Source organism: Petromyzon marinus, chromosome 5, assembly GCF_048934315.1.
Source record: "Petromyzon marinus isolate PM22_M1 ecotype Great Lakes invasive population chromosome 5, UKy_Petmar_22M1.pri1.0, whole genome shotgun sequence".
In the NCBI taxonomy this organism is placed as follows: domain Eukaryota; kingdom Metazoa; phylum Chordata; class Hyperoartia; order Petromyzontiformes; family Petromyzontidae; genus Petromyzon; species Petromyzon marinus.
The window spans coordinates 1,751,239-1,778,033 of NC_133671.1; the positions used below are offsets into that span (position 1 = coordinate 1,751,239).

The 26,795-nt window shown below is 43.2% G+C and overlaps 1 protein-coding gene across 8 annotated transcripts in view; it reads left to right on the top strand.

Moving 5' to 3' along the window:
* Positions 1-26,795, top strand: part of LOC116938937 (uncharacterized) — a 166,960-nt gene that overhangs the window by 71,725 nt on the left and 68,440 nt on the right. For all 8 annotated transcript variants that reach the window (XM_032946684.2, XM_032946686.2, XM_032946683.2 and 5 more), the window contains 16 exons: positions 349-432; positions 1,988-2,044; positions 3,750-3,803; positions 4,273-4,326; positions 6,631-6,684; positions 7,880-7,933; positions 8,620-8,673; positions 10,801-10,845; positions 11,969-12,022; positions 17,560-17,604; positions 18,540-18,593; positions 21,131-21,175; positions 22,037-22,090; positions 23,139-23,183; positions 24,777-24,830; positions 25,993-26,037. In XM_032946684.2, the coding sequence (XP_032802575.2) occupies positions 349-432; positions 1,988-2,044; positions 3,750-3,803; positions 4,273-4,326; positions 6,631-6,684; positions 7,880-7,933; positions 8,620-8,673; positions 10,801-10,845; positions 11,969-12,022; positions 17,560-17,604; positions 18,540-18,593; positions 21,131-21,175; positions 22,037-22,090; positions 23,139-23,183; positions 24,777-24,830; positions 25,993-26,037 (852 nt within the window). The remainder of the gene's footprint in view (positions 1-348; positions 433-1,987; positions 2,045-3,749; positions 3,804-4,272; positions 4,327-6,630; positions 6,685-7,879; positions 7,934-8,619; positions 8,674-10,800; positions 10,846-11,968; positions 12,023-17,559; positions 17,605-18,539; positions 18,594-21,130; positions 21,176-22,036; positions 22,091-23,138; positions 23,184-24,776; positions 24,831-25,992; positions 26,038-26,795) is intronic.

Here is a 26,795-nt window from a genome sequence, read left to right on the forward strand (position 1 = left end):
TGTTTTGGCAGTTTCACAAATCCACAGACCCGTTCTTCCAAAGTAAATAAGCAGACCAAACACATCCTTCCCATATCTGTTTCTGCATGTAACAAATAAAAGTACTTCCCATCGGCCACCTGGCCTACTGGGAGCGATTTATTTAATACAAGCAACAATCTGGACCAGTTTCAACATGCGTTGTGTCATCAGCAGTCAGGCTTGCTTACACCAATGCTGGCGAACTGCTAAAGCGTTCTCCATGTAGGCTCAGTAATGAACTATATTTTATATGAAAAACGATGCATATCTGTATATTGCCAGAATGTTCATTGTATTATATAAACATTGGTGCGTTTTGTCTTGTAGTTCCGATTTGGAGGAGACCAGGAGAAGGGACCTGTCTCATCACCACAAGAGACTCAAGCCCAAGCCATCTTGCAGCAGGCCAGAGTATGTGACCCTGTGTCTGACAGACTTTCCTTTGTTGTCGAATCAGGCCAGGCCCCAGTCCTGCTAGTATAACATTCAGGGCCAAATTAATGCATAGGCTAATAACGCCTTTAGGCCCTTAATTGTTGATGGCCTTCCTTTAGGCCTTCCATTCCATGTTGAAGTAAGAGCTGAGAGATGGTAGCACGGCCATTGGACATTTTTTTGTCTTTGAATTATGATGGCAGCATTCATGACTCTGCCACAGCAAATTAGTGTATTGAGTTATTTATATTTGATGAATTTACCTTCAGTCAAATAAATCGTTAATTTTACATAGGTAAATACATGGCTTAGTTTGTTTTTTTGCAATATGAAAAACAGACTTAGATCCTTCCCTCCCATTAGCCTTAGGCCCCTCAAAACCTTAATCCGACCCTGATTGTACTTTGTCAATTTGGCTGGAGAATGAGTGGGAATGAGTGGGGCTGCTTCTGGCAAGCTGCAGGAATATCACTGCAATGCTCAGATATGCTAAGAAGATGAAGCAGTCCCACGATTAGTCCTGAGTAGAGGATCCACATTATAATTCTAATAATGATCATTGATAATCTAAATTGCTTGCAACAAAATGTAAGGCCCGTTTAGAGTAATTGTGTCCTGTAAGTTAAACCAGAAGATGAAGTAATCACATTGAGACACATTATACAGCATAAGCTCTTCAGCAAGGGTGACCTGGGTTACATAAACAAACTATAAAATTACGCATTATTTTATAAACGGTCACATTTATACTGTGTAAAAAATTAGGAGGGTGAATTTCACTCTGAACATTTTTAAATATACAGTACAAGAAATAAGATATAAACTTTGGATTCGGCAAGTATAGGTAATGGAGGAAAGTGAAAAGCAGACCGCGACGTGATATTCATTGCATCAATTCGTTTGCAATTTGTAAGGCCGCCATGACACAGGCTTATTTCATTTAAAGGTTATAATCCCGTGTTCATCATGACGTCTCAATAGCATTACGAATATCGCGTGACATGAGGGTTGTAAGTTGATGCCGAGGGGGGGAGGAGGCCCCTCGTCCCCCCATGTGGAGTGACATCACCCGCTAATAAATATTAATGGGTGGGGATCCATTTGGAAGACGTCACCTCTTCATGATTATTAATGTGGGGGGCTGTTCGATGTGGAGTGACATCACCTGCTCATGATTATTAATGAGGGGGGGGGGTCTATTTTGAGGACGTCACCTGTTCATGAGTATTAATGAGGGGGGCTGGCCGACATGGAGTGACGTCACGCCCGGGACACACAGACATTCTTGGCTCATTCGTGTAGTAAATTGTCTTCATAATCAGAAAACATTTAAACGAACGTGGTCTTATCCAAACATTTACAAGGGGTTTCATCGAGCCTCATTGAGCGAGCAGACCAACGCAGTGTTAGCTGCCAGCTCGAAATGTTACATCCCGTGTAGAATGAGAAGACTGTTTCGTTTGGCAATACACTTTCCAACAGAGTGAGTCATTGTGCATCGAATGTGCGATGACCGATGCTTTTGTTTCAGCTCGCTATGAGGGGCCCGCCGGGTCCTCTGGGATTAACGGGACGGCCTGGTCCTGTGGTAAGCCTTCACACAAAGTCATTGCTTGACACCATCTAAAGAGTGTTTTAAAAGATGACATTTAGTTGTTGCCAAGTTCGCATTTTGGCCTGAATATTATAAAACATTGTAAGCGATGTGACTTTCTGAGGCAGTACCTGCTAGCTAGTGATAGTCATGATCTCAGTTTGATGCTGCAATCGCTATATGAAGAAGTGTGTACGATCTAGGATGGGCATGAGTGACTGCAGGGCCGTTTGGGAATCGGTCCGTGGAACTGCTGCAGATTATAGTATTTTTTTAGGGTTGAATTTGCCCGTAAACAATGAGAAAACCCATTACGAAAGAGACTTGAGTGCAGCACCTCTCCATCAACAGGGCGCCCAGAGGCATATTGCAGCAGCAAACATTGATGACTGTGTTGTACTGATGAGTCCTAATGAGGACAAAATTAGTCTACGGTTGTCTGTTTCACCGCAACCTGTTGTGATGACCACATTTTCTCAACTCTTTGAGTTGACGGTGTAAACAACAATATGGCCACGTGTGCAGTTGTTCTGAACTGGTAGTATACACAAGGCAGCTGTTAAAGCACTCTGACAGTGGCCCATGGGCCCAGAAAGATTGGGGACCACTGGCCCAATATATACACCGTGTCTTCATTACACAGTGAACATGGGGTGCATGCTGGGTGAAGGGAAGGCCTCATCAGCCATGCACATTTCCATGACTCGCTTGACGGTGGAAAGCCATCGTTTTGTAACGAACTGAATTATGTAGAATTCTGTAGAAGTCAGTTCAGTACGTGGAGTGAAACGTCCGACATCATTCCAAATAACACGCAGTACAGCTCGGAAATAGATTGTCGAGCTGCTCTGTAAGCTTCTGAGCGATCTACTCATTTGAGGACAATTAAAAAAATGATTAAATCGGGGATGTGAGAGCATATGAAAGGTAGAGCTGCGAGCGTCTTTACAGTGTAGTAGCGTTAGCAGGAATACAAGAATAACTTCACCATTGTACTAACATTGATATTGCATTTGTGTCTCTTTATGTGTTTGTGTGTGTGGTTGCCTTTGTGTAAATATGTGGGGGGCGGTGGTGTAGTGGTTAGTACGCTGCGCTACGAACCCAGCCACCTGGGTTCAATTCCCACTCACGGCCAACACCAGTGACGATTATCTGAACTGGGCTTGGGCATCCCCTAGGTCGACTCAGCCTAAAAAAATGAGTACCTAGTGCGGTGTGTAAACATCGCCACTAGGGAAACAAAGGTGGTCGGACGTGGTGCTGGCCATCCACCCCCTCGTGTGCCATGCCCAGCCTTCATAGGTGCTCCTAAACAGCACTTGCTCCAACAGTATGTTAAGGCTACACGGGGGATCTTTCTTTTTGTTTTTGTAAATATGTGCATAGGCGTGAAATATAGATATGAAAGTGTGCAGACCTCTACAAATAAAAAAAAACTCAACACATTCATCAACAACACTGTTGATTTAAAATAAATATATAATCGGTAACATTTTGGGAGATGTCTCTTCCTCCATAACACAGCAATGGTTTGGATGTATGTGCTATGAAGAAGGGCATTTTCCCAAAACGTCTCCACTTATACATATTTTTTTATTTTAATTGTGCATGCGTACCACTGCAAACACAGCAGCACAAAATAACGTACATATGCTGAAGTGTGCGTATGTGCGTTTGTGTGTCTTCCCTTTCTTAGGGATTACCTGGCAATTCTGGGATGAAAGGAGACGGAGGAGATATGGGGCCTCAGGTAATATCTGACGAGATTTTGCACGAGTGGAAAACACATGTTCACATTTCACCCGGGAAGTCCCTTGAGGTGGAACATCTTCAGAAGCTCCTGAGTCTAGCCCGTTGAGTGATACAGCTCTTGTTCAAGGGCAACTGGGCCAGGAGACACCCCAATACAAGGGTTTTCAGGGTGTCAGCTGATGCACACAAAGCAAACACCCATTGACAGGTGTACACACATTTATAAATCAATTACTTATACAGATCGTGTTCGTATAATATAACAATGCACCACGTTCTGTAATATATGACTTCGTAAAATAACACAGTACTGTACACCATAATGAATATACACACACCAATGCAAGTTAACTGCCTCACATCAGTCGCAGATAATTTATTTGATGGCACCGTATGATATTGCATGCAAATGATTTGTTTAAATAATTATCTCTGTGGCTTTGTCTCTCCCCCTCTCACATACATAGGGTCCAAGGGGCATTCAGGGACCAATGGGTCCTCCAGGAAAGTCAGGAAAGCGGGTAAGTTGTATAAATATGCTGAAATGCATACAGCCTTGCCAATTAGTGTTATGTCTGCATGCGAGCTTGTGCAGTCCATTGTAACTCTCGCACAATCAGCCCCTCATACCAACACTCAAATGACTCTTCTCCTTGTGCGAGGCTTCGCGTGGCACTTTTACGATCGATGTCCAAGTGTGAGATCATCGCGACGACTCCAGGTGGCGCTCAATAAAACTGCCGCTGCTGCTGCTGCTGCTTTCTATTGAATTTGTTAATTTGGCAGTGCTAGACTTTCTCTGGTTACACTGCACTCTCAGGGGTTGTTCAGAGTCTCTGCGGTAGCATTCCAGGCTTCCTTTCATTTTACACTTGTGAAGCTGGTGACCGGATCCACCATCGTGGGGTCGCGCAAATTTTATTGAGCATAGTTGTTTTTTGGGAACCTGGTGGCTTTGTGGTGGGATCCGATAAAGGACGCCGAGACCTGTACTCGGTGCCTGCATGGGTGAATAAAGATTGATGTTGATGTTCCACAACCACTGGTAAGCATGATGGCTTGGTTCTTAACCCGGGCTTGCCAGTTCAGGCCATGTTCCCATGGTAACTTTCTGGGGAGCCAAGAGGGCTGAGCTCACAATAGGACATCTTCCCAGACTGCCATGTGATGAAGTTTATTTTGCTTAACCAGAACTCAAGAGACAAGACAAGGATAGTCTCATTTTGCGAGTAACATGGGCCACAAAAATTACAAGATCAAAACAAATTAATGTCTGCACGAAAACAAAAATACTCATTAAATAAAAATATTGCAAAAATAATTCCTTGCTGTGAAAATTACGTCAGGAAGATGACTTCCAGGTTGAACCCAGAACAAATTACAAAACAAATATACAGAAACATTAACATTAAACATGTTAAAAGTGGCTGTAGTACGAACTTATAAACAGACGAGGATACATGTGAAATGCCTGTTAATATTAGGTCGGTAAGATTTGTGTAGGTCTGGGAGAACTAGAGCTGCGTTTAATTTATAGAATGTTAAGTAGAGTAGATCTATACGAGGTTTTTGTGGTTCTATTGCATAATATAAATGTCGTTAAACATGCCACCACCCGACACAGCCAATTAGGAAGGGTTGTCACGTTAACAAAATGTGCTAATTACTTACTAGTTCAGGAGACATGTGCTTTGGAGAGTAAACCCACAACATTTACAATTCGAGTACGACGTTTCGCCAGTAATTACAACAACTAGCCTCATTATGCGACATCCAGAATTGTGGAGAAATCCTGCTGTTTTGGTCTTAAATAGGGGGGTAAATGTGATGTCATCACTGTGAACCAATCAGAGGGGTTAATGTAGTTATATAAATTACAATGGATACCTATTATTGGTGTGGTTATTCACAGTCAATTAACATACATAATCTTCATTATTTTCATTATGTATGTACATTCCGCCGTTTTTGTTGTGGTTCATGTATGTATGTTGAACATATTCAGCACCGTACGTAGCCAACCATGCTAATCGGAGATGCGAGAGCTAAGTTGTTTGAAAGAAGAGTAAAATTGTCTGACCGGGCAGTGGTGGCTCTGCTGCACGTGGCCTGTAATCCAGCACTGTGGAGGCAGTGAGGCTTGGTGGATAACCACAAAGATGTCGTGAAATTCCCTTCCCATGGGCGTGAAGGGGCCATACCCTGGATTTCCAGAAGATGGCAGGACACCAAGTTAATTATTCTCCACCTGATCCATCTACGTGGAGATTGAGTTTGTGAGAGGGCATAGCCAACCATGATAAATCTAACAACAACAATACAGCAAATATAAATTGCATAATTGAAGACATTGAAAAGAGTGCGCAACATAAATCAGTATTAAATCAATACAATTTCCTTTGGCATTAATTCAACTAATTACTTTATAAATAATTTGTAGTATAATTAAGTTATGGAAACGTCACAATCGATCTAGGGTGATTATTGCACTCGTATTAAACTGACAGTGATATATTTTTTATTACATATGGTTGTTTTTTTATCCATTATTTATATTTGTTTCATTGTTGCACTTAGTTTTGATGCCATTGATTTTGTGAATTTGGTGACTCACGTTACTCTCGGAAATGAGACTCATCCTGCTCTCTTGCTCTGCTGCATCGTGACTTTTGTTGACTTATTCTGCCGGGTCGTAATTTTTGATGTCTTGTTCTGCTGTGTTATGACTTTTGCTCTCTGCTGCCATGTCATCAATTTTGTTCTCCTGTTCTGGTGTGTCCTGACTTTTGATGTCCTGGGATTTACAAGCTCATTTGTCTTTTCAGGGCCGGCCAGGTGCTGATGGAGGTAGAGGATTGCCAGGAGAACTTGGCTCCAAGGTGAAATGAGATTAACTTGTAAAAAATAAATGAATTTTATGATGCTACAATATCAATATATTTCAATTTGTTCTGGCTATGGTCCAGTTCTGCAAGTAAACTGTGTATTCATTAGCAGTGGTGCTCACGGTATATTTGATGAAATGTCACCCACGCGGTATGCTGAATGCAGTGGTATTGTACTTTCATTCCTGCTATAAGACTATTAGGAATATAACTGATAAGCATAATACAGAAATATGGCCATTGCTGGATTGTGATTCTGTGGCAGGTACTTTGGCACTGGTTGAGTTTCCAATTTGTAAACAACTTTTTGATCAAGTCTGCTGGTTTTAAACAGGGTCGATCCTTTATATGACCACACCTCAACACTAAAGTTTGATTCATATTGGATCAGTTTTTACAAGATGTATCATGTCCCATTGTAATGCACAGATTAATGGACAGAACTCAGTCGTTAGCGCTTTAAACTTTATTTGGAAAGCAAAAAAAATAACCAATACGTTCAGCGTGTGTTCTGTACAATAATTTGTACGAGTTCTGCTCTAAAGGACCATTTTAGATATATTATGTTAAATAGAGAAGAAGAGTAATGGTGATAAAATTTGAAAAAGAAAGATTACTTAGAAAACACAGCGATAATAGTAAGATTTGATAACCACTATTGCACTTAAAGTTGAACCACTTTCTGCTCCGGTTGAGTATTTTGACGTTGGTGTTTCTCACGAGATTCCAAGTATTAAGGTCTTCTGTACCCACCGCAATGCGCTCGTTGTGAGTGAGTATCATCAGCATCAGCGCTCGGCCTAGATGGCAGCTCCTGACTGCCATCTTCTACCCTCCTTCACTTCTCCACTGCCATCTTCATTTCCACAAACGCCCAATCTTCCTCCAGCTCCTACGACATTCCTCTCGTCCTTTTCTCTTCCATCCTTCCTCCCATGATGTCTGTATTCGTCAACCCGTGCTCTTGGAGAATGCACCTGGTCCATTTCTCTCCTCTTCTTCTGGTGACTTCCGTTATCATTCTTTCTTTGGTTGATGCCACTCATGATTTAGCCATCGGTCGTGATCCCTGCCCAGCTAACTCTCTGCATCCTTCTCCATATCCACATCTCGAGCAATTCCAACCTCTCACTGCTCACACGGAAGTGAAAGTGATGGTGAGTGATGATGCTCTTGTTGTTTCCGCTAGGGGGACCGAGGGTTTGACGGATTGCCGGGTCTGTCGGGTGAGAAAGGAAACCGAGTAAGTAACACACTCAGTGGCATTTGGAAGTACGGTACGAGAACACAAGGTGTAATGCAATGTAACACTACATAAAGTCGTCTTTACGGATAATGAGAGACAAAGAGAGGTACATGCATACACAAGTTTCGACCACTCCAAGAATCACACTTTGAAGTGATGGGGTATGCACAGCTAATGCACAGAAGCTGACAAGATGCCTGCCAAGATATCTGAAACTATATTTTTGCTCAATTTCTGTTGAAAATAGGAAAGAGACAAATATTTTCTGTGCCACTAACTACAGTGGCATTACAATAAATTTAATGACTTGAGGCTCAGATCTGCATCCAGATCCAGATTGGTGTAATTTGTTACGTTAAGCGCTAAAAAGCTAACATCGTAAATAGCTCCATCATAAACGTGTGACATGTTATAGGGAAGGTCATGTTTGTTAAAAATGATTATTTTATTTGAACTCTGCTAGATTGTGGTAAAGTGTAACGTTCATAGTTCCATGTATGATTTTTAACTGCACTAAACTAAGATCATCACTCGACCACAAATGGGGATCATTTTACTATATTGTCCAAGCCTGAAATAACGTAGTATTTTTTGGTAATTGAAGTCGACAATTCCACAAAAAAGCGAAAAACAAAGATACAGTATCACGACTGCTCTTTATGCTATCTCCCTTTCTTTCTTAGGGTGATCCAGGACCCCAGGGCCCTGCCGGAGCTGCCGGGGAGACCGGCGAGAGGGTCAGTGATGAACACTTGCATACACTCTCGTAGGCAACTAAGTGGCCATGAGGTCACCATGGCGCATGATGCGTGGAAGGCTCAGCACAAGTGACGGGATGAGACCCGTGGCCGCCACCAGAAACCTGGCATGAGAACGAACACTGCATTGCGAGAATATGAAACGACGAGTCTCCTCGTGAATGCGACGCTTGCCCACTCCCGATGATGTCGACCGCTCGCCACCACTGAGGCTAAAATCACGCTGAACGTTCTGGACAAACAGCAGAGGCCATTCTGGAATGGAGCGTCGCTCCAGAGGAAATGTGCCGGCACAAATGAGGGGGCAGCGCAGACGTCATGAATCGGAGCCCGATTGAAGATGCCACGAATGAACCTCCTGGCTTCACGCTAGCCCTGTGCCAGTGGGCACTCGTGAACTACTCCAGGAATGCACATGACCGTTGTGAATCGTACCTGATGCGCGAGTGGCGATACACCTGTGACGAGCTTCAAGCAACAGAATGTATCGTGAACAGTCGCTCTTTGTATTAATTTTATTCCACATCTGATGATGTTTTTAACTGGAAATCAAAACTCGATCTACCCTCGAAAATGTTAATATTCCATACGACAGAATAATATTGGACATACTCTGTGGTGTTATGGGTTAATTAACTGAGATGACTGGCAGATGTGCCTGACACTGCGAAATTGCTGCGTTTTAGTCACTGGATCGCTCAATTCGCTGTGTGCATCGCTCGTCCGCTCTCCATTGTTGTGGGAGGGCGGCCCTCTCCAACTGCCCAGTAGAGTCTTTCGCTAGCCTCCTCTACAGAACCAGATCTTGGCACCGTGTATACACAAGTACACGCACACGACAACAGCTGCCATTCTTCGCTTTGTGGTGATTTCACCACCGTGTGCTTGCCAGGAATAAGTGGGCACTTATGCCCTCTGGTAGATCTTGAATATCTTCTAAAAGGAGGTTACTGTGCAGACCCTGATTTTAGAAGTGAACAGATCAGATGTGATGAAAAATAAAAATAGATTTTTACCTTTTCTGGCAATAAAGCAGGAGGTGTTAAGATGTTCAACCACCACATAGATAACTTTGCAAGGAGGCATCAAGTCTGTGTTAACCACGCATACTTGTGGCAAAAACATGCAAACCAACATTCTGTGATAATATAAGCATTGTCTTTAAACTGATTGTCCTAACCCAGAGACAGTCTTCTTCATTGCCTTGTCTCACCAGTGTTAGACTAGAGAACACCAAAAGGCGAACAATACAAAGACAATGCAAGTATCAGAAGACGTATAGTTTGAGTTGAGCCGTTATATATACGGGACATTTTTTACAGTATCAAAGATCATGAAAAATAAGATGTTCAAACGCCACATAGATACATTTTGCAAGTCATCAAGTCTGTATTAACCACACATACTTGTGTCAAAACATGCAAACAAACATGCTCTGTATGAAAAAATAAGAATAAATTACATCTCTGAAAATACAGTATTGTGCAAATCACGTTACGCTGCGTGCCAACTTTCTCGATGCCAGTCGTGGCGTAACCCACACAGCAGGTTCATCGTGGGCACACCACTCGCTCACTCCGTTTTGTTCTGCTGGAAGCCAACCACTACCAGTGCCCAGTGGCACCTGTCACACATTCCTCCGTCGTAGTTCATCCTGTGGCGAGGGTGGATGAGGGATGATAGAGCTAGTGGCAGCCTTTGATCCATTTAGCCGATTTTTTTTTTCGAGGATGAGTCCCTAACAGCGATGCAACTGCACCGTAAGGTTGAGTTCACATCGGCTCATCGTTATGACAGGTGTTATGACCGCATTACGGACGGAGAGACAGACAGACATAATCCATGAAAGCATTCTTCCTTAGAAATATTAAAAAAAGTGGTTACTCATTTAATATATTGCCGTTTAAACAATATATATTATACTACTGTAAAATAACGTTTTCTGAGCCTATATATGTACAATGAATGCATATCATCCCTAATATATTTTTAATGGTAATATGATTACTGTGCTTTGATTAGTAATATATCCTGTAACTATTAGCTTTTCACGTTGTTACAATGTGTTGCCTGTATTGTTGCCAAAGCTCCTGATTTGCTTTTCAGGGGAAAGATGGCGAGATTGGTCCCCGAGGACTGGCAGGAGATCCGGTAACAACCGATGCTCTCTCCCTCTTTACAACGCTTTGCACCGTCTAAACCTCAGTGTTCCTTCTCCCCATTGTCCCCACCGCATTGCATGTCACTGGGATCCTCCGGCAATTAATTTGAGCCGCCAACTTTGACACGGCTCATGTAGAAATCAAAGGGCTTCGTTGCAAAGGGATACACAGGTTGTGGTCATGAGGTAATACGGACAAATCTGCATGAAGTATCAGTATCAGGCACGGGGGTGGAGTTGACATGGGGTCCACTCACCGATCGCATGATGACGACAGTTATAATCATGGTAATTGCCCCAGGGCGAGAGGCAATTGCCATTATATATAACACAGGTTATGGGTCATTAATTTGCACAGTTGATTATGTTATGTACACATTAAATATAATTGTAATCATGGAACTTTTTCTTGAAAGTGAACGACTGCAGCCAATACATTTATTTGACAACTGTTATTCACAATTTATTTTTTTGATAACCATTTAGTATGCCAGGACAACAGTTTTAGTACTTGTGCGTCACGTGTTTGGCACGTTAGTGTGAGTAAATGAAGTTATCCATGACTGCAAAAGAAAAGCGAAGAAGATATTACTTAACCCAAGAGCACATTTCGAAAGGTGACTCGTGCCGAGTGGGAAAATGCAACGTGGGATCTGCAGAGGGATCGTTAAAGACAGCTGCACTCGAATTACATGTGCGTGCATTGGTTTGCCGGGAGCTGTTGTAAGCCCTTGCTGGGCGGCTGGGTGGTGGCAGCAGCGCAGTGCTAACGCCCCTGCTTCACAGCAAGAAGTTCCTGGGTTCGATTCCTGACTCCGTCGCCTTTCTGTGTGTCTCCGTTATTACTCTGCTCTGCACAGCATTCCTCTGCGCTCTCTGGTTACTCCCATAGCTTACAAAAATATTCCATTTCTGACGCACTGATACTTTTCAAATTACATATTTTGGATAACACCTAGCAACGTCGCCCTCTACTGCAAACACTTGGCAGGACCATCCTGAAAAAAAGAGTCTTGAGACTCAGTGAGGCTCTCCCGTGTAAACAAGATTAACAATAACAATAATGATAAGATGCGATAATAATACTGTGTGCGGTGTCTGTTGTGCTGACAGGGTGAGCGTGGGTTGCTGGGCCCTCGGGGACCTCCTGGGCTACCAGGAGCACCGGTAAAGTTGCCAAAACGCTCCCTCGTCACCTGTCACACCAATACCATGCGTTTCGCAGAGCAGTTGCGGTGGCATCTATTATCAGAAACCAGAGAATGGAAGAGTTGCTCGGGGACATGGCTTTGACAGTGATGCACAAGCACACGTTTTTCAACAGCAAGCAAACACGTGCACTGTGTACAAAAAGGCGTATGAACTCTGCAAAACCACCAGTTCCTGAAGAATTGCATTGGTTATGTGGTCTTAAGGCACCTCCAGTCGCTTGAACAAGTGTGACCAACAGCCAGCTGTCAGACAAAAATACAACTGTAGACCAGTTTCATTCTTATTCGGACTCATCAGTACAGTACAGTCACTAATGCTCACTGCTGCCAAGTCTGCCTCGGGGAACCTCGTACATATATATGTAAAGACCTCACTTATATCTATGGGGCCAGATAAGCTTGCCTAATGGCAGCAGCAATTGGAATATTTGACTGAATACAAAAGTAATAAAAATCCATCATATACAACGACAACTCAGCAGGTTCGTCAATAACTCTGTGACTTTATAATGAAACACATCGATGGGTAGGTGACATTTTAGGCATTGGGCCTTCTCAACAGAATTTATGATAAACATCGCTTATTGTATATATTTTTGTTTCCTTTTAAGACCAAATGTAATTGAGGAATGCCCCGAGTGTATTTTTTTTTATTGAAGACTTGGGGGTATAAGCGACCTTGTAAGTGGCTGAAGCAGTAAAACAACTTTAAATCTGGACCCAGGACTGCAGGAATGCTATTGTGGCGTTACAGCCAAGGTGTTAAACGTTGGGGGGCTGACAGATGGTAAAGGAACTGCACAAGATAGTCACAGCTGGATGCAGTCGGAGACAGGTCAGCAAGACACCAAGAAAAGGCTGTTCCTACATACCGCTGTGTCAGTGAATTCTCGCCTGGTTTAAGAAATAAACTTTAAACAAAGCAAGGCTGCAAACAGGTGGGACACATCCATAGGTGTACATTTCGTGTTGAGGATCCAATGACAAGGTGTTTATCAGAGTTTCATTCAAAGTCATCTTCAACCATCAATGTGTTGAGAAAACACCCATTGACAGTCATAGTCAAGAATCAAGAATCCGAATGCATCAGTTACATCTCAGAGAAATGGTGCATGTGGATAATGTGTGTGCTGTGAGCTGGCGCTTGGATATGACTGTCAGGGAAAGATGTTGTGCAGAACCGAAATGTGTTGAAAGCGTGGCTCTTTGATGGACTATGTAAATCACTTTGGAACAGCAGATGGTCATTGTTGAGACAGGTGTTTGAGACAAGAGTTGCGTCTTAGTTACTACAGAAGTAAAAACAAATACTGAGCTTGAACGAACGCCAAACACCATTCTTGTGGCCTTTTGGTTGTGGCGCATGCGTAGGTTGATGTGAATTTCTGTAAAAAAACATTCAGCAAAACAGCGGCACGTAACAGGAACATTTTGCAGATGTAAATTAGAGAGAGGAGGTTGTGAAAGGTGGGACATGCACACTGTGTGGGAGAGGGCAGATGACTGAGACAAGCATTGCAAGGGGCGCCACGGTGGCGAGATGTTAAATACCTCGTCTGGTATGGAGGAGGTTGTGGGTTTGATCCTGACTCTGATGCCTATATATTTAGAGTTTTCATGTTCTCCCCTTGGTGGTGGATATTTCTCTGGGTCCCTCCAGTTTCTCCCTCCACACTTAGAGTATTTGGATGCCATACGTTTCCACATGCTAAGCCACTACGTTAAGCTGTCATTTGTGGCAAGGTCACTTCTGAAAAAGCTCAGTGGGCCTTACCTGGTAAATAAAATATAGTTTCAAAATAGTTTAATATGCTCATATACCTCAAACTGTGAGATCGGCACATTCAAATTTCAAGTGTCTTTTGTTTAACCAGGTGAGAACTCAATAGACCACAATAGTTTCATTTGTAAGAGACCAAGGTCATTCAAATGACAAAGGGAATAACATAAACACTCAGTACAACAATTAATAAAATAGTAATCAGAGCAAACACTACTGCATGACAAAATAAATAAAAAACAATGCACAAACATAGCTCCAAATTAAATCACTACATTTCCAGTCACAAAGGTTGACTCGGACAAATTACATTTCATAAAACATCAGTCAACTTCATGGGCCCTCGTTTGCCAGTACCAAAATATGTAAATAGGTTTTCCCCTTTTTTCAGGCAACAAAACAAGTGTTGAGATGTTTAAACACCAAACTGAAACCTTTTACAAGGAATCATGTCTGTATTAACCACAATGCCTGTGGTCAGAATGCGAAAAAAAACATACTCTGAAAATATATGCATTCATATTCTTGGTTTTTTCGGTAAAGTCACGTAGAAGGGAAACAATAAAATAATACAAATATAAAAAATAAAATTCTCACGACGTTCCGACTGCAACATAAGCAATCATCATCAGGTGTGAAAACCACTATAATTTTTTTTCACATTTTTCAAATTTTCTTGTTGTGGTTTTCACACCTGATGATGATTGCTTGTGTTGCAGTCGAATCGTCATGATAATTGTATTGTTTGATATTTGTATTATTTTATTGTTTCCCTTCTACGTGACTTTACCGAAAGAACCAAGAATATGAATCCCTGCAGTCACGAAAGCTTTAAATCAAAATATATGCATTGTCTTTGAAACTGATTGGTCCACACCAGGAAGGGAACATCACAGCCAGTTATGACCTAAACTGGTTCATAACGTCCTTCCAATGATTGCTCAGTTTGTACTCATCTTCTCGGTTGAAATTGTGTCTGTGTTTATGTATCTGTATGGCTTCATGGACAAATCTTTGATGGTAGCCCGAAGGTTTGCAGAGTACCTTGGTCTCGGAAAAAACAATATCATGTGAGCCCACCGCATTAAAACAGTGATCAGCTACGGCAGAGGTGTTGGTTCTGCCGTGTTTCAAATCTGCCTTGTGTTCACGAACACAGTCCGAGACATGTCGTTTCGTTTCCCCAATGTAACTGTTGCCTCAGACACAACTTAGTTTGTAGACACCAGGGTATTGCAGGGTCTCAGACAGAAATCGGGCCAGTTTGTAGGTGGGTGAGTTAATGGTGGATACTATAGGACGTAGTGGAGTACCTTCTTTATGGATTTTTGGAAGGCCATAAAATCTGGGTGGTCTAGCAGCCGAAGGCTTTAGAGAGAGCTGCTTGGTCGGTTCGATTAGAGAAGTGGAATTAGTGATGATATTGTTGGTTTTCGTTTCCAGGCAGTTGGTAGGGTCTCTGTTGATTTTGGTATAACTGTCATCATTAAGAAGGTCCTGAATTTTGTTATTGTATGTGGTTTTATCCATGATGACAGTGGCATTCCCCTTGTCTGCTGAAAGTGACAATATAATTTCTCTTTTTCAATTGAGCGAGTTCAAAACGCTCATCCTTGCTGATGTTACTAATGGGTTTCTTAGCGTTTTTGCGGATATCAGCGATTTCAGATATTGCCACGTCTGCCTGGATGTGTCCCAAACCTTTGAGGGCTACGTCGACTTGGGCAATGATATCATCCACTGGGATGTGTTTAGGGGTGACTGCGAAATTCAACCCTTTAGCTAGTACCGATTTTAGGCTGTCGGAAATTGGGCTCTTACTCTGATTGATAACAGTCTTGTTAACATCTACTTTTTAACGTGTGGATCTGCCGCCTTTTCACAAGATGTTGAATTTAGCAATCAGGTTAACTTTAAATTTGGCTGGCATTGTAGCGGCTAAAGAAACAGTCATGTTATCTGCATGGTCTCAATCAGATGTGGACATTTTATCTGTTAATGCTAATTGTGATTGTAAGAGAGTATTGTCTAAGTTATCAAGTTCAAATCGGAGCAGTCTTATTCTCTCTGAGATTAAAGCTAGGCTAGCCCTGAACAAGATCCGTTTTGCGTTAGGGGAAGTGACAGCTCAAGATGTCAGTGTAAAGGCGATCAGTATTACCTTGGTGTCGCGGCATCTCTTCAGAATGGTGAGAGACTCGATCAAGTGAACCTTGTTGTCTCGCAGTCTGTTAAGAGATCTAACAGTTATGTGGAAACCTTCCCCTTAGAGGCGGTTCAATCTTGCTTTTTTTCTTCTGAATATAACTTAATGAAACAATTTAGAGAGCAGATAAAGAAAAAAGATTGAACATCACTTTGCACAAACAAAAGCTACTTCCCTTTATGTCACATGACAAGTCTGCGGGAAAAGCACAAAGCCGAGTAATGTAAGCGACGTAGTTCCTCGTGGCATCGTGCCCGCAGATGGAGCCACAACTATAATGTGAAATTTCGTATCAAGCTCTGACTTTTGTATTGCTTGGATCAATCCAAAAATCAATAACAAATCCTTTCACAAAACGTAATGAACACATTTTCTCTTCATCCTGATGTTTTAAACCCATTTAGGAGAACACATTAAATGTAATTGGGCAACGCATATTCCAGGCTTTTTAGGTGGTTGAGCCTGATTGTTCTAAGGTCAATTTGGAGAGTCAGAAGGTGTACATTTTCCGATTAGAGAAACTGTCTTTGGATCAGTGTTTTCTGTCGGGCATGGTTACTTTTACATTGCAGAATCCCTGGCATAGAGTATGATTGGAACGATCTCACAAAAGCAAAAAATATTGGGCGAGTTTGCAGAGGTGAGAAAGTTCTGGAGAGAAGGATGTGGTGAAAAGGCCAAGAGGCAGAGAGAAAAATCTACTTGATTACTTGATGGAAGGAAGGAATGAATAAAGAAGGATTTAAGAGATGTGAGGAAAAAAGCTCACGATGAGAACGGATGGAAGGAGTTTGAGCTGTCACTGAGGAGCAGATGACTTCAGAAGAAGGCTCGAGGAGGCAGCTTCTGTGGCAACTCTAGTACAGCTTTTGTGATTTTCAAATTCCTGTGTCAGAGACCATTGTCTCCAAAAGACAACTGCTGTTGGTTTACCAGAGAGCGTTACAAATGATATGAACCCTGGCGGGATGATTGGCTCATTCAAGGACCCAACCGGAATTTGAACCAACACATATATTATTGTAAGTCAAGTTAACACGTATTTAACTGTGAATTGATATATATTTTTTAAGTTAGACATGATCGTGTATGAACGTCTGTACATTTTATTTCCACAACTGGTTGACGTTTCACATACATATAACGATGTAACATTTATCTAACAACACACACAACAACACAAACCTCTCAGACTTATCCAGACGACCAGATCAATAGAACTGCACTTGTAGTCATTTTGTAATTTTAGACCACAAACTCAAAAGAGCTGAGAAAGTGTAGCTCGCCAGTACATTGGTTTTATTCTGCTTAGGACTCATCAGTATACCACAGTCATCGGTGTTCTCTGCTGCCACATGCCTTGGGAGCCTCCCATGTGGAGAGGGCTTGTGCCTTTACCCAATGGGAACCATTTGCTTGCCCAAAAGGCAAATGTGATGGATTTCCTCATCATTGGAGATTTGAGTTAACATATTGTTTGCGGTGTATGTGTGTGTCTTGGGAACAGGGTGCCAGGGGTTTAGATGGACCATCTGGACCTAAGGGCAACATGGTAAGGAGCTGTTGAAACAGCAGCAGCAATGGAATCACTTTATCACAGAACTCTTGCCAATAATGTTATGTTACGTGACCTGACCAGTGTGATATAGATCGTAATGAATATCATTTTTTGCATCTATAACCCTCCGCTACCTGACGAGATTGTCACATTTACAAAAAATATAATTTCATATGTGCCAATGTAGGCATCAAATTGTCAACAAAAAAGCTCCTCACTGGTTGCTTAAGACTTTTCCTGACTGAATAAATAATGATACTATTTGGGTCTTTCGGTAAAGTCACGTAGATAGAAAAAAAAGAATAAAAAATCACATTTCGATCGCAACACAAGCAATCGTCCTCAGGTGGAAAAAAACAGCTTGTGTTGCAATCGAAACGTCTTGATTTAAAAAAAAATATTTTTCTATCTAAGTTACTTTACCGAAAAACCCAGGGTATGAATTCGTGCAGTCACGAAAGCTTTAAGTCAACAATAAATAATGAATCAACAGGATGCCTATCGGCCTACGGCCTTCTGAGCTATTATTCCCCTGCAGGATTGTTACTCATGCAAACTCTGGACTAGCTTTCAACAGTGTCATAAGCAGAGTCAGGCCCGTTAAATATATATATCGCTGTGTTTACAGATGGTATTGCTAGACACATTTGTAAAAGTCAGTATGTACTGTGGTGGAGGGTTCTGGGTAATGAATAATTAGTGAACAGACAGGAAGTCCATCTGTTGACGAAGTCAAAACCAACCAGAGTTTCCCTGCTTAAGCAACTTCTTATGGAAGGTTTTGGTCCGTAATGCCCAAGGGCCTGCTGTGACAACGTGGTACGTAGAGCCTGGCACAGCAGCACCTTAGTCAACAAACCACACGCTGAGTGAATGGTGGTCCTTGCATTGGCATGTTCTTTCTGCTACTGAGCACGTTTGCTTTGCAGGGCCCACAAGGAGAGTCCGGTCCTTCAGGCCAGCAAGGCAATCCTGGTTCCCAGGTATGTGTCCATCATCAGCACTGACCAGTCCACTGCTGGATGATGGCCTGGTATCGGTTATTTCTGCCTTGGAAATTTGACTTCTAGGTCTTCCACCACTAGTCATCATCTTCTGCCTTGGTCAATCCACTGCTGAATGAAGGCCTTCCAAAACCGCCTCCGTCTTTCACAAAACTGCAATTCACCAATCCACGCAGCACCTGCACACGTGCATATTCCATTTCTCCGTCTTCTCGGTGGACGTCTTCCTGGATGTTTTCTATTCCTCGGCTGTCACTCCATCATTATCCCTTCTGGCCTTGACGCATCCTGCCCAAGTCCATCTACTTTTTTTTTTAAGTTTCAATTATGTACTTAACCTGAGTGTGTTCTCTGATCCATGTGTTAATTTGTCTGTCTCCTATGTAATTCCAAGCTTGCATCTGTCCGTGCTACTGTGCGCACTTCTCAGTTTAGTTCTGCTTGGACAATGACTGCGTTTCTAATTCAGGTGTCATAGCTGGGAGTGAGCGTTCTTCTTTTGCACATTGCTCTGCTATTTTGCAACTTCAAGTTCAGCTTTTCAAGAGCACTCCAACTCCTGCCCTTAACTTTCTCATCACTTTTATTCAGTTTTCCCCTTCAAAAGCGGTTCCAGGTTCAGACTTTCTCTATTGTGTTTTTCAGTCGCGAACTTTTTGCACGTGGCGTAAATGAGCCTGTATTTAAATTCCAATTTCAAATTGGCATCATGGTATATTTTTTTATTGAATTGAGGCAATGCGCTGGCCTGATCATGGTGTTTTCGTTTATGGTTTTAGGGTGAACGTCAGGGACAAGTGGCCACCATGAACAATGGCAATGATGCCACGAAACCTCACCAAGAGATCCCCTAGCCATAATGTTGACATGCAGACCCTCAAAGTCTACTATGGCAGTATCCATACCGTCTGGCTTTAGGTCTTCCCATTGTTTGTTAACCTTTGAGTATCTGTATCGATTACCTGCCTGCACATGTCCCATCCATGACAACCTCCTTTTTCGGATAACATTCACAGTGCTTCCATAAAACTCCTAGTCTCTGCAGTGACAGCTATATGCAAACAATAGATGTGTCTTTTGTAGTTGCGTTGTTCGTTTCAGCCTTAATAAGCCCCCTTCCTTAGATGTCCACATTCTAACCAACAACGGTGGTTGGGACCCATCTCTAACCACTGCCGCAATACTTCATTTTTGGAATCCTCACATTAAGGGTAGCAGGGTGGTGGCATGGTGGTGACACTCGCGCCTCACAGAAAGAAGGGCCTGGGTACGATTCCCAAGTCGGACGCCTTGCCGCGTGGAGTTTGTCCTCTGTTCTACATGAGTTTCCTCTGGGTTCTCCAGTTTCTTCCCATAGGTAAAAAGAAGACGCAATTTAACTGGCATCGGTCACAAATTCCAATGTTGAACGATTACCTGCTCACTTGGGATCACACACAGAAAAAATTGCCCCATATTGTGAAAACTTGGCATTACCCTCCTAAAAAAGAGTTTTGAGACTCAGTGGGGCATGTGTAATAATTACAAAGACTTCAGTGTCGAGGATCAGCCATTATTGCTGCTAAACACTGCAATTCCCCAGTCGAGATCCTCGTTAACAAACGTACATCATCCGTACGCTACAAGGGCCCAATTCATATGCACAACTATATTTCGTGCTTTTGCGGAAATTCCCACCTATCAGTGAAATTTCGCCGACCGGTGGAAATTCTGCAAACGTGATTTGCCAAGTTCACGCGCAAGTTCCTGGCCCTTCGTCTCACATGCGCACACGTGCTCACACGCTCACATGCTCCTCTGCTCTCAGCAAAGGTTCCCAATCCTTAGCTTAGCATGGCCTAAAACAATGATGATGATGAAGATACAGATGATATCAATGATGATAAAGCTGATAATAATGTTGCGACGATGGCAAGGATGATAATATTAATGCAACTGCTGCAACTTATGATGATCCACCAGCACCCAAACCACCATCCCCCTGTCTTTTGGTGAACCAACAACCCTTGCCTCCCAAATAACTGGATTACAGGTGTGCGGTAGTGCCAATGAACACCTCAGCAAGAACGATCTCGAATCATTTCTCTATTTGTTTAGATCTCCTTTTCCTCTCTGCGCTTTTGCCAATAATCAGCCCTTATCCTCAGTCTTGCTCTCCCTTTTGTGTTTGTTCTTTTAATCTGATGTTATCCTCTCCTATCCTTGCTTCATGCAATCGGCTGTATTGTGCAGACCATACGAATAAGACTGCCATTGAAGCATATGTCATATCAACACAAGCGGCGTAGTGTTGGTGCATTGGCTCGTGCACTGCACATTGAACCTGGCAACCTCAATTTGGTTCTCAGCCACGGCTAACATCAGTGACAGGTGATATCTGAACCACTCCTGGGCCGCCACTTTAACAAACTGCACAGTATGGGGAGGCCTTCCTCTAGCAACTATTTAACAGTTTTGTAAATTATGATTGCAAATGTATGACTCAATTCATTTCTGTCCAATGTTTTTACGTGCAGGGTTTACCTGGGCCTCAAGGGCCCATAGGTCCACCTGGTGAAAAGGTAAGGACAATGATATGATGAGGATATGATGGTTGAAGTTTAACTGATGATATTTATATGCTGAACAAGTGCTTTATTCCACAAGGAAACGTGTATTTCACAGGCAGTAATGATGGTGGAGATGGTGGTGATAAGAGATCATGTGTGATGTTAATCTGATTGTTTCTCATTGCAGTTTACATGTATTGCAGAAGTGTGTTAATGTGCCTGAATTATGGTAATGTTACGGAGGTGAATGCTGTTGATTGTAAAGTTGATGATGTTGATGAATTCATTTTCAAATCTAACCAAATAATTGGTACATTTGGTGTTAGCGCCATTCTAATATGCAAGCTATTATGAATGGATGTGTTGTATTTCACTGAGTCGGCAGTAGTTTCTCAGTCGGGGCGACGTCACTGTGTATTGACCAGTTGAGTCATTTGCGGGTACTATTTTCAAACTTGGGGCATTTTGACCATGTCGCTGGCACACAATGGCCTACCTACTTTTTTTCATTTACGCCATGGGATGTTACATTCACCGTGCAGCAGACAGTGTGTTCTTTTAGTGAATACACCCACAAATAGCAACCAGGGCGGCCTGGCCAAGTAAAATCGCAAACCTCTGCAACAAGAGAACGCGCTAATCTTGGGCCATGTTGGTAAAGCTATAATTACTGGGGGAATTGATTCCTGGGAAACAACACATTGGTCCTGTGACGTACCACAGCGTGTGGTGCAATGCGTGTGTCAGAGATTGAATGCTCTTCTCGGGCAGGTTTGCTATGCTGTGTGAGTGGCAGTGATAGTGGCAAGGCGAATGTGACGTGAAAGGCCTGCGTGTGTGGTGATATTATAACTGAATGATGAATAATTGCAGGGTCCAGCAGGAAAGGTTGGCATTCAGGGCCTTTCTGGATCTGACGGACCCCTGGTATGTACACACACTCCTCTCCGTTGTCACCACCATTCATAGAGCCTCTTACCAACCACAGCAACAAAAACAACAAGAACACAGCACATCGCCCACAACTAGATGATGACCATGCTCAGGACTAATATTGTTGTTAACATTGTCAAAGTGTTAAAAAGGAAGAGTGGTAGTGAACTAAGAAGCATGCTACTCTGCTGGCCAGCTGTGGCATTGCGCATGTAACGTCTTGCTATGTAAATGAATGCACGCCTGACGGTGCTTCGCCCCTAATGTTCACATTCTATAAATACACATTCACACAGCGATATCGTAACACCACGTGAGAATGTTGTTTGTTGCCCATATTTGTGAACGGATATTGAACAAGTCGACAGAATACCACATTATCTGACAGTGTCACGTACGGTATCCGGGGGCAGTGACACAGTGAAACTACTAGTAAGCACATTCCTGCTGTGCCCACATCTGTGATTCTCCATGCCGCCGAGTGTGTCGGTGACAACCACTGCTCTTTCCAGAATAATTATTCCAGCTCACGTGTTTTTAACCTGATGATCGTCAGGCGCTCGCCAGGTTATAATGTGGACATGCCCACCTCCGCCAACATGATTGTTTTTATTGTTATTACTACCCTTATTGTTTACCCAGGAAAGCCTCACTGAGCCTCAGGACTTTTTTTAGGACGGTCCTGCCAAGTTTTCACAGTAGGGGGGCGATATTGCTGCCGCTTGTGATCCTAATTCAGTAATTGCAAGGCTTGCTTTTCATCGGGATGTTTGGCCAGTACCAGTTGCGTTGTTTTTTTTAAACCTTTTCTGGTCAATGTGGAAGAGTAGACCAACTATCATAGAGAGGGTGGCTCTCTAGAGGTCCCGCGAATGGAGGCTCATCCACCAGCATTGGCAATTGCAGGGCTGTATTTTTACCTCTGCTACTAAAACACGGTTGTGTTAATCATTACTGATATAAGTTATAGCTGGTGGTATCCCTTTGATGTTCCACTTGCCTGTATTGTGATTAAACTGAATGTGTTTGTGATTATTTGCAGGGACATCCTGGGAAAGAAGGCCCACCAGGGGAGAAAGGGGCACAGGTACGTCGAATGCGAGTCGATATCCACGTGGGTGCTACACTCCTGTGTATTTGTGGGATGGTTTGTGTGTATGTGTATGCATGTGTGTATATATATGTGGGGAGCAGGAGTGTCGTGGTTAAAGTGCTGTTTTACGAACCTGGCAACCCAAGATCAATTCCTGCTCAAGGCCAACATTAGTGACCATTATCTAAACTGTTCATGCACCTCCCCGAGGGTTGACTCAGCCTCAAATGAATACCTGGTTCGGTGTCTAAACATTGGCACTGGGGTGACAAAGGCGGTCGGGTGTGGTGTTGACCACCCATCCCCTTCGTGTGCCGTGCCAGCCTTCATAGGTACTCGGTAACATAACTTGCCCCAACAGTCTGTGCAGGCTATACGGGGAACCTTTGTTTTTAATTTATATGGAGGTCCTACCAACGTGCCAACGTCTCGGGGCCAAAACTTAGTGGGGTGGCACAGCGAGCAGCATCTGCCAGTCATCTCACTCGGCTAACCCATGACACCTGGGTCTGTCCCATCAACTCCTGCCAACAGTGAGCCTTCCACACTTCACGTCACAGCCTCAAAATGCACATATACTGGTACGGGTGCAGTGGTGACATCACTGCCACTTAGTAGTAAATGGGGTCTGCTGTTATTGTGTGAATGTGCAGATTCTGTTGTTGTTTCATCAATGACCACTTACCAAATTAAGCAGGTGGATATGGTTCAGTTACCCCTGGCCATCGGTGTACATTTTATATGATCGGCAGTGTCAGTTTACTCAGAAAACTACAACAGCTGTCAGGATAGAAAGTGATGGGCAAGGTGCAGTGGCATCCGCATTATTTCCATTCCTTCCCAAAAAAAACCTGGCAAAACGGTACAGGACACATTTTCATCCACATTTAAACTAAGAACAACACTCACCTTTCCCGTGGTCCTAAAGCAATCGGTTTTTTCAGTACAGTCTCCTTTTTATGAATCGAGATTATTTTCCTGTGGCTCAGGAAGCTGGGATTTCATGTATGTGTATGTGTTTGACTGAGTGTGATGTGCATTATATAAATGCTAAACTGTATAAGTTATAGATGTAAATTGTTTGTGTACGAGTTCTCATATGTACAACTCTACACAGTTCGTATTTACAGCCCTGAGCCTGTGGTCTAAATTTCACATTCCTATGTCAGGGAGAGTATTCATAGGCCACCACTGTTGCCATTCCCACAAAGTGGTTTCCTCTTTGAATCGAACGCCAGAGGGATGATGAACTGACTCAATCCTCCCAACTCGCGACCTTTTGATTGCGAAGTGTTCGCTCTCCCGCTGAACCACCTGGCCAGGCACCAATGCAATTACATTGTCATGACAGAATCCTAGCAATCCCTGAGAAGGCTGCATCAGTTGTGTGTTACACTTTACAGCTGAAACGTGTCATGCTAGGCAGCAGTACTGATTTTGTATTTTAGGGAATATCCGTAATTACGTTGTACCATGTGTGAGACTTCTCAATTCTGATTATGGTTTTCCTCCACTGTGGTGCTGTAATCATGAGTGTTTAGTCAAATTAATATTCACATTGGCCGCAACTTATATTGTTCATTTCAGGGACCTGCAGGTGCTCAGGGTCCCGTGGGCTACCCAGGACCACGTGGCGTCAAGGTAATGTATGGATAATTACATCGATATCTCAATGGATAATTATACCAGTAGAATATTAACCGATGAGTTGATAATTGATTTAGTTCCATTATCCTTCAACCGAAAGTTGGCACATTATGTTTGTCTCACAATTACTGTCCTGAGAGTCGCTCCCACCTCAATAAATACGAGGGGCTGAAGGATTCTGGCACCAGTCTGTACATGATCGTGAATCCTCGTAGCCGAAGATCTGTTGAACCGTGCGTTCCTGGTCTCTTGAGTTCTCACCTGCTTTAACAAAATCAACTTGAAACTTAAAACTTTATATTTTCGTGAAAGGCGTTTACACAGAAATAAAGACTGATTCACCCCCCCCCCCCCCATCTCCTACCAGCAATTTGATGAATGACTGCGATGTGAGATTACAGCACAACAAGAGAGCAGTCACGAGCACAGCGGGAGTGGGGTCAGGGCCTCCGTCCCTGCCCTCCCCTCCCCTCGGCAGGCACCTTGCACTCAAATAGTGCCTTTTTCTTCTCTATGGCCTACGGGAAGCAACCATGACAAATTCAGTTGCAAGTGGCTTAGCCAGTCCATCGCTTTGGCTACAAGTGTGTGACTTGCTGATGCACCGACCACTGCCTTGACGTGTTTGTTTGGGGCATTGCGAAGTCACGTGCTTCACGGTTTAGCAGTCGTAGCTGCAGTCGCACACAGGAGATGGATTCTACGATTCTCCACCCGTGCATCTGGTATCTGCATCTTCTGTGGTGTGTGCCGATCTGGTAAAGTGCGGCTGCTGTTGTATCCATGGAAGAGGGTGGCCCACTGATGAGCTGTGCATAGAGGAAGGTGGAAGCCGTGCGATGTGGTGGTGGTCTCACTGATGAGCTGTGCGAAGAGGAAGGTGAAAGCCAGGCAGTGTGGTGGTGGTGGTGGGCTCGCTGATGAGCTGTGTTTGCTGAGCCCTCCGTTTGAAGGCCACGTGTTGGTTGACGCCATCTCGTTGCTCGATCAGCAATGATGAGAGCTGCAATGTGAACTCACGCGCGATGCGTGTCCGGGCGAGGGGACGGGTGAACGCTTCACCTGGTGCTATTTCATCTTTTGCATATGTTACCTATGCTGTTTGGACTACAGTGAACATTGTGCATATGTGGATGTTTTTTATCTTCTTTTGTAGGGAACAGAAGGGGTTCGTGGTCTTAAGGGGAATAAAGGTGAAAAGGTGAGTCATTTACTTATGCAGTAATCACCACTCGCCGTGACAATTTGTAGCAATGTGCATACTGCCGGGTATAGGTATGCAGTAATCACCACTCGCCGTGACAATTTGTAGCAATGTGCATACTGCCGGGTATAGGTATCAGAACCTATAATTAAACAGCACACGAACTCGGCACGTACATCAATAACACCATGGCCTTAAAAAAATATAAGAAAATAATAGCAGACGTTTTAGGCAACGACCCTGCTTCACAGCGCATAGAGAGGCCGGTGAAGTGGAGTGTGCATCACTGCCAACACAGCATCACCAAGTAATTTTCCAACAAACATCATCTGCAAGCCACCTGTCAAATGATTTTATTTAACATTCATCGTACCAATAAGTACAGCAATTATACGTTCCAGTTAATCCGAGTGTAACAAACTCTTTGTTTTCTAATGCAGTTGTTTAAGATACATTGTCTACACGCAACTAGCAGCTCGTCAGCTCGCTGTGAATGCTAGAACCATAACCCGGTCGAAGATTGTTGTTTAACAGCCCTGACTGGGCACATTGCGAGGTTGCCAATACATCAGTGGCTTTGTTATTTTCACTTTGCAAGCGGCCTTAACAGGCCTTGCAGCTTTTGTTGCGCAATACAAAACAATCGTTAGGCGTCCTTATCGAGAATGCAAGTAGCAAAATAAATAAGCCTACAACATTACTGCTTCCCGTGACTGGCCCTTCGGATAAACAATGCAATTATTTTCTTTACCCAT